The sequence below is a fragment of the Theropithecus gelada genome, chromosome 3, assembly GCF_003255815.1.
Source record: "Theropithecus gelada isolate Dixy chromosome 3, Tgel_1.0, whole genome shotgun sequence".
Classification (NCBI taxonomy): Eukaryota; Metazoa; Chordata; class Mammalia; order Primates; family Cercopithecidae; genus Theropithecus; species Theropithecus gelada.
This window is the reverse complement of record NC_037670.1, coordinates 69,670,056-69,688,894: the sequence shown is the minus strand read 5'-3', so window position 1 is coordinate 69,688,894 and position 18,839 is coordinate 69,670,056. Positions and strand designations below refer to the sequence as shown.

Below are 18,839 nucleotides of genomic sequence, written 5' to 3'. Positions count from 1 at the left end.
TGAGTGGGAGAGGGAGGTTTGGTCCATGCTGAAGGAGGCAGAAATGGTGAGAGGCAGATAAATTTTAGAACCATTAAGAAGCAGGAACAGATGAACTCAGTGCTTGGTTGGACAAAAAGGATGGAGAAAGAGGACTGGAGAAAGAAAGCTGTCCAAGTTCCTGACAGGGAGTTCTAAGCGGTGAAGGAACCATGACTAAGGCTGGACTTTTAAGGGAGGCGTGGGCATAGGAATAAAGACCCTGAGTTTTTCTTGCACGGTGCTTGGGTGGCTGCGCAAAGCTCCAGTGGATGGGACTGGATTTGGACATCAGATGAGTGCTCTGACCTATCACAGAAATTGGAGAGTTGGCAATGTTCACATGGTAACTAAGGCCAGAGGCAGGGACATGGCCCTAGTGTGTTCCTTCTTGCATCTTTTCCTAGTTGGCCCTTCTCCAAGGGGGAAGGCAGTGCAGGGGAGCCTGCAGATGGGGCAGAGCTGGGGCAGCTTGAGAACCAGCCGGGAAGCCGGTGGCTGTGGCAGGGAGTAGGAAGGAGCAAGGGTGCTGCACGGTGTGCATCACCACTGAGAAGTCCAGTAGCATCCACCAGCGCGTTGGACACAGAGCAGGATCTCAGTACGTGGATGTTGAATTCTCTCCCTCTTCTATTCAGATCTACTTGGACCAGGGTTGAGAACATAATCCCTGCACCCAGAATGCAAGCTTGCTACTCGTTTCTTACACGAATTCATTTGTCAGCAAAGCTTCAGGTTTCATCGGGGTTTGGGAATGCTGACATCATAGACTGCTTTTTTTCTGGAATCAGGCCATATTGATTATTTTCATGGTGACTGTAACTCCAAAGGAAGATGAGGTTATCAAATCAGAATAAAGACTCATGAACCAAAACAGTACCTGGATTAAGAGGGCCCTGATAGACGATGCCTGGTATCTCTGCTCAAGTCCTATATGCTAATTTTGGACATGGTAGCTCTAAAGTGCCAATGGTGAGACCAGTGATGCCAAGTTGATTGTGGTGACAGTCACTCTGCAGGACAAGTGGAAGGGGACAGCACTTCTTGAGTCTTTCCCATCTGAGTAAATGCCTGAGGAAGTAAGGGCACTGAAACAGGCAGTGAATTTTCAGCAGTTTAATTGTAGATTCCCCCTCCTTTGTGGTCGAGGGAGCTTCAGGAGTGGATCATATGTGAGGATGCTTTTAGGTGGCCTTCTCAGACAGCTGGGAGAGCAGAACTTCTCTTTCCCCACAAACACCTACACCAACTCTTTGTTTCTTGAAAAAGAAAAAAAAATTCTAGGCCCATGGGTCTCATTCCTTAAATTAAAATTTAAAATCAAAATCCAATTACTTATGGCACAGAATAATGTTGCTTGCAACTTTTTATCCACTTTATCAAAATGAGTGTGGTCCTTGTGTGATGTTTCCTTTTGCACGTCAGTTGCCCAGGCCAGGTATCTTGGCAGGGGTGGGGGGAACAATGTTGTTTGTGCGGGTAATGTTGCTGATTTTGTTTGCTTGGGATACACGCTAAGTTAACCTCGTTGGACTTTTCCCCAGGAATTGATGCGCGTACACGTGGTGGGTCATTATGCTGCTGCACCTGTGTAGTGTGAAGGTCAGTGTGCTTTTCTGATTATAAGAAACCATCCATGTCATTCCATTATAAACCCACTCCACTCATAATGGAATGTGCCTCAGCCCAGGGCCATTGCTGTTGCCCAGCCCAGGAATTCTCTCAAGTGTGGCTGGACATTTGAGATCCATCACCCTCCCTCCCCACCACCTGCATCCACCCCAGAATTCGACTGTGCTCCATTTTGAGATGATGTTTTTGCATGTCGAGTCCTCCTTGTGTGATGTGAACGTACAGTTGTTACAAGTGAATTTGTACCTGGAAACACTCTATGATGCTACTTCCAGAATTATAGCCGAGAGCTCCGCTGTCTAGGGGTAATTGCTGTACAGTTGATATGGACAGACAGAAATAGGCCTTGAGACAAGAGCAACGGCTTCTCCTCCTGACTCAGAGCCAGGCCATCCTCTAGGAGGCTGATGGCTCATTAGGATGGGCCCTTGCAGCAGGGTGCCTTTCCCTGAAAGTACTTTCCACCAGCTCCCCAAGACTTCCTGCCAAGGCTCCTCCTTCCTCTGTGTCATGGTTTTACTTTTGGTGACAGCCCCGGTTTACAGTCATCACAGCGCACATTTACTGGGCACCATGCATCATGGTAGGTATGATCATTGTCCCCATTTGATGTACGAGGGAACTGGGTCATAGAGGGTTGACTGATTGCTCTGAAGTCTCCCAGTAGGTAAATAAGGAGCATTGATTCCAACTGAGGTCTGCCTGTCTGAGCTGGAGTCCATCCACTGGGCCCTGTGCTGTTTGGGTAATACTCAGCCAATCCTGATGTGAGGCTTTTCTCTAAAAAATAAATAAAAGCCCACATTTGCATAGCACTTTGCAAATTTATTAAGCATATCCACATGCATATTCAGCGAATCCTTGAAATAACCCTGCAAGAAGAAGAGGGACGCCCTGAGATGTTCAGTGCGTGCCTTGCTACGCGTCCGTGGGCGGAAGGGTGAGGCCACGCTCGCATGCAGAGGCAGCTTCTCCTCTGCCACAGGGCCCTGCTGCCTACTCATGCAGAGGGCAGCTCTCCTAATTCACAAGTTCTGCCTAATGCACTTAAAGAATGAGCATAGCATGTGTTGGATTCAGGAAGCATTAAATTAATACTTAGTCCTGTGCTGCCAAACATCCAGGAACAGTCAGCACAGTCACTTAAATTCCCCTTTGTTTCCTTGAGTATCCCAGCTTGGTGTGCGCTCAGGAGCCACTTCCTCTGTACTATTTTCACACCTCAGAGCTCAGCACAGCCTTGGTTTCCCCAGTTCCCTCAGTTTACTCAACCCTCCAGCTGTCCCTTAGGGAAGGTGTAACTTTTGCTAAGAGAAAGTTTTCATAGCAGTCAGTCTGTCTGCATTCCCTTTGGACTTCGGTGTTTTCTCTTTGGCTTTAAAGATAGAGTGAGAAGTATTTTTTAAATACCAAGCAGTTCCTTCTGGGTGCATTTCACTTTCAGGAAGAATGCCCCCTCTTTCTTCTTTCCAGGATTAGTGTCCTTGGGAAGTTAGGGCTTCTCAGTCCTAGACGATCTCAGCTCATGGCATCTTCAGATACAAGCTTTGCCTTGAAATAAAACTCCTGGAACCAAACAGCAAAGCCAAATATGCACACAGATCATCACAGGGGATTTTATTCAGTGATCCAGGAAACACGAAGGCCAAGTATTCTCCCCGACATTTATGTGAGTGAGTTCTCACCGGGAAACATGAGAGAAGACTGGGATCCCAGCTGATGCTGTCAAGGACTTAGCTTGTGAAACAAAACATAAGCATGGGTACAGCCTCCTGCAATGACACAGGGAACCTGAAAGGACAGGATGCAGCAGCCTTATTCCCAGGTTCCCTGGAAGGTAAATGCAAAGCTCTTTACTTTACCAAACCTTACTCGGTAAAGGGAATCTATGGCCCCGTAACTTCTGTGCTTTCATGTAAATCTTCAAAATTAAAAATAATGCCAAAGTTCCCGACACCTTCCCCTAAATTTATAAGAAGATTCATCATGCTCTGAAATGAGTCTGCAGCACTGCTAGCTGGACTTATAAAAATATCTGGAAATAAGCTCTGGAGGCTAAGGTGGGAGGATCGCTTGAGGCCAGGAGTATGAGACCAGCCTGAGCAACATAGCGAGATCCCATGTCTACGAAAAATTAAAAAAAAAAAAATTAATTGGGCATGGTAGTGTGTGCCTGTAGTCCCAGCTGCTGAGGAGGCTGAACGGGGAGAATCGCTTGAGCCCACGAGTTCAAGGCTACAGTGAGCTATGACAGCACCACTGCATTCCAGCCTGGGTGACATAGCAAGACCTTGTCTCTAGAAAAAAAAGAAAATAAAAGAAATAAACTAGGCATCATTTAATTGACCACTTAATGTCAGTGTATTTTCAGCTTCTGGAATGATCCTCAGTAGGATGAATGCTCATCTCTGAAAGAGGCTCATACAAGGGAGAATTTTATGCTATAACCACCGGTTCTCAACCAGGGGTACATCGCAAACCACCAAGTCTAGCTTCGCATGTGAAGCCTGCCTACTTGTACACTGAAAAGGTCTCTAGGTGATTCTGGTATGCACTCCTGGTTGAGAAACACTAGCTAGACCTGATGGGAACTAAGCCTCACCACTTCTGTGAATAAGAGAATGAGAAAGAAATCTGTGCTGAAGATCTTTATGCTACAAAAACAAGTATGTTGTCACCCAAAGATGGCTTTCTCAAGCCTATCAAAGGCCCTCTGCGGAGAAAAAACAAAACATGCATTGCAAATGACTGGCATCTCTGTGTCTGTTAGGTCCCCTGAGAGGGCAAGAGAGAACTAACACTTGTGACAGGGAAAGGGAAGAAGTGGAATTGTGTGGGGGCTGCAGCCTGGCAGAGCCTCTGCCAGCCCAGTGGACTCTCAGGAGCAAAAACTGCCTGTTTAGAGACCCAGTGTTGGGTGGGAATGGCAAGGCCCTTGCACTCCCACCTAGCTTAGTGTTAGGCCAAGGCACCCTAAAAAGAACCAGAGAACCCCTCCAAACATAAGTAGAGTGGAAGGAGTTGGTGGCTGGAAGCTGTCAGCTAACAGCATCCTGACAACTGGGCAATGAATCTGTTTTTAAAAGAGAAAGCACAGCTCCATGTCTGCTGTACTCTCCAAAGACCAGAAAATCAGCTTCTCTGGGCTGTGCAGAGTTTAGCTCTGTTTTGACTGCAACGCCAAGGTGTGGTCCTTTGGTGGAATGTACTGCCCTAAGGTAGAGGAATGAAGGGAGGACAATGGACGAAACAGGCAGGAAAACTTGGTTCATTTGATTTCCTTCTGTTTAGGGCATGTGCTAGATGGCAGGACATGGAAGAATAGGGCACTAAAATTCAAGGGATCATAATAACTTCTCATGTTGAAAGTGAAGCCCAGACCAGGCACAGTGGCTCACAGCTGTAATCCCAGAACTTTGGGAGGGGGATATCAGGAGGATAGCTTGAGACCAGTCTATATAAGCCTGGGCAACATAGTGAGACCCCATCACTAATAAAAATTTAAAAATTTAGCCAGGCATGGCAGTGCACCTGTAGTCGCAGCTACTCTGGTGGTTGAGGCAGGAGAATTGCTTGAGCCCAGGAGTTAGAGGCTGCAGTGGGCTATAATCGTGCCATTGCACTCCAGCCTGGGCAACAGAGTGAGATGCCATGGAAGGAAAGAAAGAAAGAGAGAGAGAGAGGAAGGAAGGGGAGAGGGAGGGAGGGAAGAAGGAAGGAAGGAAGGAAGGAAGGAAGGAAGGAAGGAAGGAAGGAAGGAAGGAAGGAAGGAAGGAAGGAAGGAAGGAAAGGAGGGTAAGGAAGGAAAGAAGGGAAAGAAGAAAAAAGAAAAAAAGAAAAAGGAAGGAAGGAAAAGAGGAAAAAAGGGAGAAAAAAAGAAAAAGGAAGGAGGGAAGGAAGGAAGGAAAGAGAGGAAAAAAGAGAAAAAAGTAAAAGGAAGGAGGGAAGGAAGGAAGGAAAGAGAGGAAAAAAGAGAAAAAAGAAAAAGGAAGGGAAGGAAGGAGAAGAAAGAAAGAAAGAAAGAAAGAAAAAGGAAGGAAGGAGAAAGAAAGAAGGAAGCAAACAAGAAAGGAGGGAGGGAGAGAAGAAGGAAAGAAGGAAGGAAGGGAGGGAGGGAGGCAGGGAGGGAAAACAATGGAGGGAGGGAAGAAAGAGAAAGATAAAGGAGAGGAGGAGAGGCGAGGAGAGGAGAGAAAGAAGAGGAAAGAGAAGAGCCCAGAGAGGTTGTGTGTCATCGGAGGTCACCCAGAGACCGCAGGACTGAGGTGGAGCCTCAGAGCTCCCGACAGCACACCCCTCTCCTGACACAGAATGGGCCTTGTTACATCACTCTCCTTCACTCCAAACTCTACACAATAAAGAAAATCTGTGGCTCCAGAACTTTCATGTTCTTGCCTAAATCTTCCAAACTGAAAATGATCCTGAGGTTCCCTATACCATACCCCGCCCCACCAAGTCCTTCATCTAGACACATCCTGGGTCTAGAATGTATCAGGAGACAGAGGTGTAGATCCTCAGGCGTCTGAAACCACAGCCAGCTTCCCTAAACTTCCACTATATCTCTGGCTTGCTTTTGGTTATAATGTTGTGCAAACATAAATTGACAGTCATGAGAAGCCTCTCTTCTAACTCTGCAATTTGTCATCCTGACACCAACAGAAAATCAGGACATCATTAATTCTCTGCACTTATTGATTTGGGACCTCCATTGTAAGGCTGGCGTCTTTCCTCTCCCTCCTCCTCCTCCTCCTCCTTTTCCTCCTCCTTCTCCTGTCCGTCTTTCCCCATCTCCCTGTTCTCCTCCTGTTTCCCCTCCCCCTCCTCATAGTTTTCAGGGTCGGAGTCCTAAGCCACTCTATTGCAATAGCTACCAAAGAGAAAGGGGCTGAATCTGTGTGCATGTGAGGCCACGATCTCTGGACCCCACTGACTTAGGGGCCGCCCTGCCTCCCCTCCAGCTCTTCTCCAGTCACTGTCTGAACTCGGCTCTCCTGGACCTTAGGAGATAAATAGTGTGGTCCAGCACTGCCCTGGGTGAGCTGAGTCATGCCCTTGGCAGGGTCGAGGAGCTCCCGTGAGGAGACCAATCGCCTAGCGTGAATCTTCTTCGGGGACTGCTCGCCCTCTGCCCCCTAGGTGCTGGGCGCCGCCCGTCCCCACCTCCATCAGAACTCGGGTCATCTGCAGAGCCTCGGCTGCGGCCCGGTACCCGGGTGTGACTCCACCACCACCATTTTCCCAGCAGGAAGCAGCAAGCTCAGCACAGAAATAAAACTGTCCTGCTGAGTCGCTCACAGCCTGTCCCAGTAACTGTTCCGGAGCGTCAGCCTGACGCAGCACCCCTGGAGAACCACGCCGTGCGGGCTGCAAGCCTCGCCCTTAACCATGCCCAGCAGGACCAGAGCCGCCAGCACAAATCAAGGTCCTGGCCATTGAACAACTTCTGAGCCTGCACTTTAAGAAGGCGCTCTTGTTTTGAATACGTAGTCTGTCCTGTTCTTTCAAAGTAAGTGCTTTTTATCAAGGGCCTGGACTGTCTTTTAAACATATTTTTTTCTCACTTGTACATTAAAGGGAAATGTATTTCTGTCTAGAAAAGGAGACCGGGAGAGGAATGAGACTGTGCAGTATTCAGGCTTGGTTTAAACTAGGGCATGCACACGGCATAGCTATTTTCTTCAGGCAGCATGTGGCCAAAAAACATGCGTGTGTAGCTGACTGTTTTGAGCTTTGTTTATTTTAAGTACTGTATACTGAGGGATTTTGTTCAAGCAAAGGAGTACCAGCTTTATATGCAGCCACAGATGCCTCTCTTGCTTGGTAGTGCTAGATTTAGAGCTCAAAATTTTCCTTTTCAGCAAGAACTAGAAGTTCCCTAGTAGTATTTTTCCCCTCATGCCTGTTTGCACTGTGCAGAATTCTTAGAGAACACGGCTTTGCAAATGTTCTGCGGCAGTCTCAGGATAGCACGGTATGTCAGCAGATATGGGTCCGGGGCCTCTTTGCTTAGCTATGCTTTCTTAATGCAGGTTCTTGCTTTACACGATTTCAAACAATAACTCAGTATTTTCATGATCACAGCTGAATATACGCCACGGATGGATGTGGTTTTTCTTCCTCTCTTGCAGATTTTAACCAAAACACACACACACAGAAATACAAACTAAAAATGGATTTGGGAGCATTGTATTCGTCTTAAAATTTTTGGATAGGGATTATCCTGGGTCACTCTGGCCCACAGCAGCCTCATGAACTATTCTGAATTCGATGTCAGACCCTGAAATGAGGGGTCTGTGACACCAGCTCAGCCTGGCTTGGATGTTATAGATGGGAGCATGGACCAGTCATTCCTTTTCAACTGGGCCACTATTTATTGAGCGCCTACTGTGTACCAGATATAGTCAAAGAAGGAGAGATACAGTTGTTAGCAAACAGGTCTCTGGCCGCCTGGAGGTTTTATTCTAGCTGAGAGGAGGGGTGTCAGAAAATGAAGAACCCACACAAGTGCAGAACACGATGTAAAGCCCTGGGAAGCGCTAAGAAGAGAGGCCAGGGGAAAGAAGGTGGAGAAGGGAGCGCCAGGAACGCCCTGTGTGTACCTGCCCTGCCTTGTACCTCCGCCTCTGGGTTCAGTCTAAACACCCATGCTGTCTCTCTATACTTGCGTAAAAAAATAGCCCAGAGGTCACCAACTCATGCTTCTTTGCAAGTGTATTTTATTTGGCTGCCGGTGTTTTTTTATTTGATTTTATTAATGGCTTTTTAAATAAAAATAGGCAATTTATATAAAAATTCAGAATCTTAGCTTCTCTTGAAAAAAATCAAAAGCTCCTACAGTCCTGGGCCCACCCTCTGCTTGGCCACAGAGCTGAGTGAGGAGGGCCCTGTTAGGCCGGAGGGCATATGACCTTCAGCTCATCACCGCTCCTACTTAACTCACCTCCTCTGAAGGCAGCTGTGTTTTAGCCTATTTTGTTGCTGGCCCTACAGTCATTCATTACTTCTCCCAGGGCAGCAATGCTTCCGGTGTCAGGACCCCACCCCCCTTACCGGATGGGCCCTGTGGGTGCTTCCTCCTCTGGCTTTCCCTCCCAGTCATTTTATTGAGGTTTACCTCTCCTTGAGGGCTGCAAGGGGCTGTGGAGGTACCATGCTGTCGGAGTCCCAGGCCAAGTCGCAGAAGCCTCTGTTGAAGAATGGGCCCTGTCCTTCTGCAATTCCAGATGCCTTTTGCCTAGCCTAGTGGGACAGGGAACCGAATGTGGATGCACAAAAATCTAGTTCCTTTCTGTTTTCTTTTATTTTTTTGAGACCGAGTCTTGCTCTGTCACCCAGACTGGAGTGCAATAGTGTGGCCTCGGCTCACTGCAACCTCTGCCTCCCAGGTTCAAGCAATTCTCCAGCCTCAACCTCCTGAGTAGCTGGGATTACCAGTGCCTGCCAACACGCCCAGCTGATTTTTGTGTTTTTAATGGAGATGGGATTTCACCATGTTGGCCAGGCTGGTCTCGAACTCCTGATCTCAGGTGATCCACCCGCCTTGGCCTTCCAAAGTGCTGGGATTACAGGCATGAGCCACCATGGCTGGCCACAAAATCTAGTTTCTTTGTACTCATTATACTCACAGGTCTAAATGGCTAAGATGCTCTTGGAGTTATGGGTTCATTACACTCCTGCTTGATTAAACCCCAGCCCATGCTCTGGTTACTTCATCTTTTCTCCCTTATACAATTCTACCAGCAAAGTCCTTCTCAGACTCTTTCTTCCCCAAATGGAATTAGCCTAAGCATATGTTATTTTGCTCCAGTTACTGTTTATTTCCATGTAGCTGTTCAGAGTAGAACGCTATTACCTGACAGGTAGGCGTCAGGTAATCGCAAGGGGCAGCGTCATTCATCCAAGCTGGACCCAATGCTCTAGGGGGTACATTTCACAGGGTCCTTGGCTCACCTTGTAAGAATCTCAGCATCCAGCAGTATCCTCCTCCTGTCTCCATTGATTCAACCAATGTTGGTCTAGAATTCACTCCCTTACCATATAGAATATTTCCAAATGTGCATCATTATCAGAACCACACACCTGCGAGCCCTCTACTCAACATATAAGTGTGCTTTTCACTTACACTCATCACCCTTCCTTGCTCCATGATAGATAATAGGTTCTTCTCTGGTCAACGCCTTCCCCTGCTACGTGGGTCTTTCTTCACTTCAGTAGCTCACCTCTGAGTGTCCTCCCCAACTTTCTGCCCCCAGTCAGTATCCGTGTAAGTGAGGAGCTGTCTGAGGCTCACTCCCGGGGCTTCTGGTTCTTCTGCTGAGAGTGGATCTCTTCATAGCTGTCTTAGGGCCATGTGTACTTACACCCAAGAACCGGCAGCTTTAGCATCACCTGGGAGCTCAGAAAAGTAAACTCCGGAGCCCACTCCAGAAATGCTGAATCAATCTCCGCACTTTAATAAGATTTCCAGGTAATTCATGTAGACATTTAAGTTGGGAACACACTGGCTTATACCGTGGCCCAAGCCATGCAGAGGCTTTCACAGCTACCTCTGGGCCCATTGATCCCAGTCTCTCATTAAAAACTCCTTTCACCAATGTACAGATGTCATTTGATCATTGGTTATGAGTTCCCACAGTCATACCCATGCATTTTGTAACCTTCATCATGGATAGACTCTCCATCTATTAGTAAATATCACTAGCAGTTGGCCAGACTATAAAAGATCCTTGGGAGCTGAGTCATTCATTATAAAACACCTAAATGGTTACTGGGGAAAAGCAATCTTGCAGTATAGTTTAACAGTAGATGTAGAATGTGGAAAAACTAATTAAAGTCAATAAAAGACAGTTGTTGTTAAATAGACTGTTAACCGCCAATTGAACAAGACAGAAAAGTGGTTAAGAGCTGACACAGAAGTCCAGTGGCCAACCTTGATTAGAGTTCAGCTTTGCTTCCAGCTGCGTAACCTTGGGGGCATTATTTAGCCCAGTCATTTGCAAGTCTGTCTGCTCAGTAAAATCATCTGTAGAGCTTGGACAGGGATTTTCAGCTGCTTGGGATTTACCTAGTTCAGTAGCTGGTCAAGGCTCAAACAGCTGCACTTTAAAAAAAAAAAAAATTCTTCGTCATTTTGATGCACAGCCCGGTTTGGGAACCACTGGCAACCTCTTGGAGCCTCTCATTGCCCCTTTCTGGAATGAGGACAGTAATAGAGAAGCTTCTTGAGTTTTTGAGAGAATTGAATGGTAGCATGAAGGGAAGGAAGGGTCCTGCCACGTGCCTACACATTGTTGTTGCTCACTCATTGGTAGTGATGATGACAGTGATGACCATGGTGGTGGTGATGGTGAGGAGACAGGCTCCATTTACACACCCACTGAATAAACTCAAATCTAGCCTCCTTTATTTCTCAAATACAAGCCTTACTTTATATACACATCTGTTTAGAAGTCCACAAACATAGATTGTGAGAATAAACCCTATCATTTTATTATGGCTGCTGGTAGCTCTGTTCTAAGCTTGATTCCACCTTTTAAAAACTCTGACTTAGGTTTGTTCAGTGCCTTCAGTTTTCCAAGGGCTTTAAATACATCATCAACTTTTACATTCCCTCCAATGTTAAGAGATGTGCATTGGGAGGCCAAGGGGGGTGGGAGTGGATCACCTGAGGTCAGGAGTTCGAGACCAGCCTGGCCAACATAGTGAAACCCCGTCTCTACTAAAAATGCAAAAAAATTAGCCGGGCATTGTGGCAGGTGCCTGTAATCCCAGCTACTGGGGAAGCTGAGGCAGGAGAATTGCTTGAACCTGGGAGGCGGAGGTTGCAGGGAGCTGAGATCGTGCCATTGCACTCCAGCCTGGACAACAAGAGTGAAATTCCGTCTTAAAAAAAAAAAAAAAAAAAGTTAGGGGGGAGATGCAGAGATATCACATGAATGCATTCATTTTATAGCTGAGGAAACCGGCTTAGAGAAGCGAGGGGCTTGCTTAAAGCTGCCCACTGTGCCACCTGGAGTGAGGTTTAGATCTCTGGACTCTGAGTCTATGCTGACTGCTGGTCTTTCTATCTAAAGCTCATGTTAAGAGAAATTTTCCAGGCAAATCTCCTTGATTGACTGGTAATGAATATCCCCAGATTAGATGAACAATTGCCTGGGAAGCGTCTTTGTTTCCTGAGTCAGGCTCCAATGTAGTCTTATCTTCAGGTCTTTTCAAACCCGAGGAGACCAAACACAGATCCTTTTTTTTTTTTTCCAGTAGAGAATCAATGGCCACTGAGAGCAAAATAATGAAGCCCCACTTAAGTGAAAATAACACAGGTAATTGTTAGAGAGAAGAAATATGGCATGGCCCACTAACTCTATATTGTAGCACTTGTATTTGCAATTTTTCATGAATTTGTTCAGGTAATTAATTTTATGAAATAGTGCCAGGTGGCACGGTTCCACTTTCCCAGCCCTCCTGGAAATATCTGACTTACTAGACAAGCACTTTTACTGGAAAGTTATGTCAAGGAGTTCAGGAGAATGTACTGGAAAACACACAAATCAAACATTAAGTCGATATACAATCTGCTGACACCATACTAGCAGGAACCTCGACAAAAGCCTCCTTACCTCCCCACCTCCCCAACCATTGTTTCCCCTCAGCAGAGAGTTCAGTCTTCCAGCTTTCTTGGATATGATATACAAAAGTGTGTGAGGAGCCAGGAATTTCCTCAGCTGTACGTCAGTTTAATTACCATCTCTTCACTTCCAGCACTGGTCCTAATGCCCAGAGAGATGGCCACTCTCTACTTTTGAAAACCACAGAACCAGCCGTAACTGTATCTATCTAAACTTGTCTTTGCTAGAGTCATTTATATACCCTACCCTTCTTCTATGTCACTAGAAGAAGGGATATTGAATCATCCCTACTAGCGGCTGCCGTCTTGGTTTGCTCCCCCCATCACGTTTTCTATTGTTGACTAAGGATAACTTTGTCATTCCTCGCTGGGCTGTGCAATAGCTACTTTGCACTCAGTCCAATGATCCATAATTACAAGTTTAGAAGAGGAAACACAATGCCCTAGTCGATTAATACAATTAGAGGTTAGAACACAAACTCTATGTTATTTAAGAATTAGGGCATCTAAAAGCTTGACAAGTGTGCCCAATGTGATCCAAGGAGCTAACCCAACTATGCTAATTCCTCATCTGGAATTCTACTTTCAAGCAAAAGAGTTTGAAATAAAAATAGCTGGAGAGTCAAGTACTGTTCCAGGTACTACATTACCTTATTTTGATAACTTCAGTCACCATTGCATAAAATGAGATTTATTCAGGCCGGGCATGGTGGCTCATGCCTGTAATCCCAGCACTTTGGGAGGACGAGGTGGGTGGATCACCTGAGGTCAGGAGTTCAAGACCAGCCTGGCCAACATGGTGAAACTCTGTCTCTACCAAAAATACAAAAATTAGTTGGGCATGGTTGCATGCCTGTAATCCCAGCTACTCAGGAGGCTGAGGCAGGAGAATTGTTTGAACCTAGGAGGTGGAGGTTGCAGTGAGCCAAGATCGCACCACTGCGCTCCAGCCTGGGTGACAAGAGTGAAACTCTGTCTAAAAAAAAACAAAAACAAAAAACAAGATTTATTCAATAAATATGTATTTTGCAACATATTTATTCATAAATATTTGTGACGTGGCTCTTCTGGGCCATGCACTGTGCTGGGTGCAGGGGATGATATGATGAGCCAAGCCAGCCCCAGCTTATTTACAAGCTTCCAGTTTAGTGAAGGAGAAAAGCCATTCCACTCACAGGAAATGTGGATATTCTGAAGGGGGAAGGAGCCCAGCTCTATGAGCATGCATGAGGGAGGAGGGAGGACTTTATTTGGTCTGAAGTTGAGGAACTAAAATATGAGTTGTAGTTAATTAGGTGAGAAGGAAGGATTTCTTTTCCTTAGTATAAAAAGTGATGTCATCCGCTTCCAAGAAAATCTGACCTAATTATTTAATATGCAGAGGTGTGAAAAATAAAACAAGCTCAAGTTTGTCATGACTAAAACTGTCCTTTTAATCTTTAAAGTGTGCTGCTCACCATCTTGCACGCCATCTCCTATTATTGGATAGGTAACTCACACTCTAGGTCCACAGTAGGCCCTCGTAAATGTTTTGAGAGCCTTTAAGGCAAAGAATAATGATTGGCTATTTGTTTTATCATCCAATCCAAAATAGTAAATGTGAAAAGTTAGTATGTGGGTCTTGAAACTGTGTTTGGCATTGAAGATCTCACAGAGCACTGTGAAAAGGGAGTGTTATAGTTCAAACCAAGTAAAAACATAGTGAAGATGAACATCGGCTGGGTACTGTGGTTCACACCTGTAATCCCAGCACTTTGGGAGGCCAAGGCAGGCGGATCACCTGAGGTCGGGAATTAGAGACCAGCCTGGCCAACATGGTGAAACCCTGTCTCTACTAAAAATAAAAAATTAGCCAGGCATGGTGGCAGGCGACTGTAATCCCAGCTACTTGGGAGGCTGAAATAGGAGAATCATTTGAACCTGGGAGGCAGAGGTTGCAGTGAGCCAAGATTGTGCCACTGCACTCTAGCCTGGACAAAAAGAGCGAAACTTCATCTAAAAAAAAAAAAAAAAAGATGAACATCAAAGTAATTTCTGATTAATAATATCATGGTGAAATACTGGAATAATTAATAAGTAGTACATTAGCTTAATGTGTGCCAAGGGAGTGATAAGATAAGTAAAAGCTACTTCACTAAAAGCAATATTTCCTAGAACAGAACCTACTATTCTTCATCCCCCTTCTCTGCATCTGGCTTCCCCTCCCCCAACATCCCCCCCAAAAAAGAAAGAAAGTAAGGTGTATAGACCATGTATTGACAATCATTTATTCGATTCTATTTATGCCAAGTAAGACTTAATTTTAACTTGAGAGCTAAGCATTTTAGAATATTGATACAGAAATCAGGAAACAACAAAGAACAATGCCCACTCTCTCTCCGTTCCAAAATTAACAGTGTCACAATGATTGTTGTTAGATACTCACTCATGTTTTCATCGTTCATTCATTCTGTGAGCCTTAACTGATTATTGTACTAAGGGCTGTGGGGCCACCCGAATGAACAAGACACAAAGAGATGTTCACACAAATATAGTGTGTATGTTAATATTCCAAAGTGAGCTATTAGTAGTTGGCCATGAAAGAGTTCTGTGGTCAAGTAAATTTGGGAAACACCCAAGTTAAACAAAATGATCTGATGTATTTGCTGAAGGACCTCTCTGAGTCTAATATGTGGCAAGAAGGGGATTTTGAAACACAACATTAATATCACATTTTTCTAACTTATCATCTCGTAACTCATGATTACTTGGGTACACTCTGGGAATCACTAACCTAGGCAGTAAAACAGGGTTCTGCCTTCAAGGTAAGAAGATTGATATTAGTAAGACAGATTAGGGCCTGAAGCAAGAGGCTTGGGGTTCGGGTGGGTTAGATTCCCACTCTGATGGAGGGGTAGCAGCAAACCTCCAGTGGAGAGGAGGTGAAAAACCAAAACCAAGCACCGTCGTCTAGACCAAGCAGACTTGATGGGGGATTTATTTTATTTGTGTTATTAATGTTAATACTATTAATTGTTATTAGTAAAAGCAGTGTGTTGAGGTGACCCTCAACAGAGTACCAGGAATTTTAGCACAGGGGCTAAAGAGTATGGACTCTCAGCTGAGATTTTAGGTTTGTATCCATCTTTTACCGCTGCTGACTTAGATGACCTGAGGCAAGTTATTTTGCCTCTCTATGTCTTAATTTATTCATATGCAATTGGAAATAATAAAAAGAATAGTGGTATTCAGTGGGATAACATGGGTGAAGCACTCTTCACATTCCTGGCACTTGGCAGGTTTTCATTAAGTGCTCATTAATTATTAGATGCTCATTAGTCCTCCCAATCCTAGGAATCTGATATTGTCTTCTCTATTTTATAGACAATAAAATTGAAAAAGTTTAATACGATGTTAGAATGACACATTAAAGGCCAGGCGTGGTGGCTTATGCCTGTAATTTCAGCACTTTGGGAGGCCAAGGCCAGTGGATCACCTGAGGTCAGGAGTTCGAGACCAGCCTGGACAACATGGTGAAACCCCGTCTCTACTAAAAGTACAAAAAATTTAGCCGGGCATGGTGGTGCATGGCCTGTAGTCGCAGCTACTCGGGGCTAAGGCGTGAGAATCGCTTGAACCTGGGAGGCGGAGGTTGCAATTAGCTGAGATTGTGCCACTGCACTTCAGCCTGGGCGAAAGAGTGAGACTCCATCTCAAAAAAAAAAAAAAAGAATTACACATTAAAAAGTAATGGAGCTAACATTCAAACCCATGTTAGTTTAACCCCAAGCCCCATGTTTTTCTAGTGTAGTATGCCAATAAAGCAACTGAGAGGCATTTTCGTACCAGATTATGGAACTAATTATACACTTCATTTACAGGTAGATCTTGGTCAAGAATGTCTCCAAAACTGGATTAAGCCAGTGTAATTGAATGGGAATCTAGACAACCAGGACAGACTCGGAATTTTTTTTTAATGTATTGGCCCAGGAAGGCTAGAAATCCTCCACTTGACCTAACAGAAGATAATTAGAATTAAAAATGGCACTAACTGAAAACATACTTGTTAAATTGCCTGTGCTTATAGAGTTGTTGTTGGCCCTGTTGTTTTTGGTCAGCAAAAAGAGACATATTTTTATTTGTTGGAACTAACAGAGGCAAATGTCTTGACTTGGGCAACAGTTACATTGCTGATGGTAGGGAATGGCTTCTGTAAGGTTAAAGCTTGGATAGAAAATCCCTACATGTAGCAGTGGGAAGTGCACCCCAGTTTTTTTTGTTTTTGTTTTTACCAATTCAACTCTTAGTGAAATATGAGTGATCACTTTTACCTTAGCCCCCAGATTTAGGAAAAAGTCAGCACTCTCAAGGAAAACAAAACAAACAATAGTATGCTTCAGTCTGCACTATTCTTCTACAAAAAATGTTCAATTTGGCCCAAGGAGGGTGGATCACCTAAGGTCAGGACTTCGAGATCAGCCTGGCCGACATGGCAAAACCCCGTCTCTACTAAAAATACAAACATTAGCCGGGTGTGATGGTGCATGCCTGTAGTCCCAGCTACTTGGGAGGCTGAGGCAGGAAAATCGCTTGAACTCAGCAGGTGGAGGTTGCAGTGAGCCAAGATCATGCCACTGCACTCCAGCCTGGGCAACAGAGTGAGACTCCATCCAAAAAAACCAAAAAAACAAAAAACATTCAATATATAATTTTTAGAGTTATAAAACATGGGGAGAAGCAAGATAATATGATAAGTAAACAGAAAAATACTATCAACAGAAGCAGACCCACAGATGAATCAGATATTGGAACTAGCAGGGAAAGACTTTAAAACATCTACTGTAAATATGTTCAAGGATGTTCAGAAAAAGATGGCCAGAATGAATAAATAGATGGGGGATCACAACAGAGAAATGGAAGCCATAAAAAAGAAACAAATTCTAGAGTAAAAATAAAAAATAAACATCTGATGTAAAGAATGGATTGAATAAGCTTAACAGCAGAACAGAAACTGAAATAAAAGATTAGTGAACTTAAAGGATGGTTAATAAAATTGTTTAAACTAAAGCACAGGGAAAAATTATTTAAAAACACTTTACCCATCATCAGTGACCTATTAAATGGTCTAAAATGTGAGTAGTTGCAGTCCCAGAATAATGAGAGAGAAAATGGGCCAGAAAACATATTTAAAGAAATAACAGCTGAAATATTTGGGATACAATGAGAAAATATCAATCTGTAGATTCAAGAATCTCAGTTAATTCTAAGTAGTGGAGATACAAATAAAACCACACCCAGGTACATCATGGTCAAACTTCTGAAAACCAAAGATAAATAAAATATAACAGCAACCACAGGAAAAAATGATATGTTGCATATAGAGGAATAATGACAAAAAATTATGGCTGACTTCTTATCAGAGCAATGAATGCCTAAAGGCAATGGAAAGTCATCCCCAGTTGAGAAAGAATTTGTGGAGGAAGTGTACACCATGCTCTGACGACAGATAACAGAGGGTACAATCTAGTTAAGGGATCAAGAAAGGCTTTCTTAAGAAAGGACTATCTGAACTAAGATCAGAAGGGTGAGATGTTAAGTAGGCACAGAGAAGGGAAGATGTTCCAGGTATATGCAAAGCCCCCATTGCATAGGAAAACATGTCACATGGAAAGACTGAAAAGTGCCAAGACAGGTGGAACACAGGGACCAAGGAAAAGAGATGAGCCACACTAGCCATCATAGGACACAGTGTGGATTATTGTTTTTATTCTAAGAAAAATAAGATTTTCGAGTATTTCAAGCTGTGCAGATCACTTCTGCTGTCATGAAGCAGCAAATTTGTGTTTGAAAAATTCTGGATAAAGTAGACAGACACCAGAGTAGCTGAAGAGATACCAGGAGGCCATAGGAGTGGCTCAGGTGAGAAATGATGGTGGCTTGGACTAGGTGATGGATGGTATCTGTGAAGATGGAGAGAGGTGGACTGATTTAATGTTGATTTAGTAGATAGAAGTCATAGGACTTAGTCATTGCTTGGATGTGGGAGATGAGGGACACAGAGGTATCAAGACTGACTTGTAGGTTTCATCTAGTTTGGTGGATGAAGGTGCCATTTACTGATGAAGGAAATTCTGAAGAGGAGCAAGACTTATTTATTTTTATTTAACGAGCACTCACATAGTGCCTATTGTGTGCCAAGCACTGTTCTAAGACAGTTTGCAAACATTAACCTCTTTCACAAGAGTGAGAGGTTGGTACAGTTTTTGCCCCAGTTTTACAGATGGGGAAATTAAGAAATTAATTAACTGCCCAAAGCATTAATTGGTAAGTGCTGAAGTAGGATTGGAACCCAGGCAGTCTGGCTCCAGGGAGCAAGTTCTTGAGCGCTGCACTAGGTTGCTTACAAGGAAGTATAATGAGGATGAGTCGCAGGAGACTGAGGCATTCAAGTGGCCACAGGCACCTGGAACTGAGAAGAGAAGTTAGGGCTAGCGATGAATATTTGAAAATGATTGGCATAGGAAAAGTAGATTGTCTTTATGTAAAGGAAATTGCCTTTTTTTTTTTTTTTTTTTTTTTTTTTTTT

At 44.3% G+C, this 18,839-nt stretch overlaps 1 protein-coding gene across 3 annotated transcripts in view; it reads left to right on the top strand.

Annotated features, from left to right (window-relative positions):
- HECW1 (HECT, C2 and WW domain containing E3 ubiquitin protein ligase 1) overlaps nt 1-18,839 on the top strand; it is a 454,397-nt gene that overhangs the window by 131,835 nt on the left and 303,723 nt on the right. For 2 of the 3 annotated variants that reach the window (XM_025379207.1, XM_025379206.1), the window contains one exon: nt 1,563-1,620. The exons of the other annotated variant lie outside the window; for it this stretch is intronic. In XM_025379207.1, the coding sequence (XP_025234992.1) occupies nt 1,594-1,620 (27 nt within the window). In that variant the 5' untranslated portion in view covers nt 1,563-1,593. The remainder of the gene's footprint in view (nt 1-1,562; nt 1,621-18,839) is intronic. 3 annotated transcript variants of the gene reach the window in all.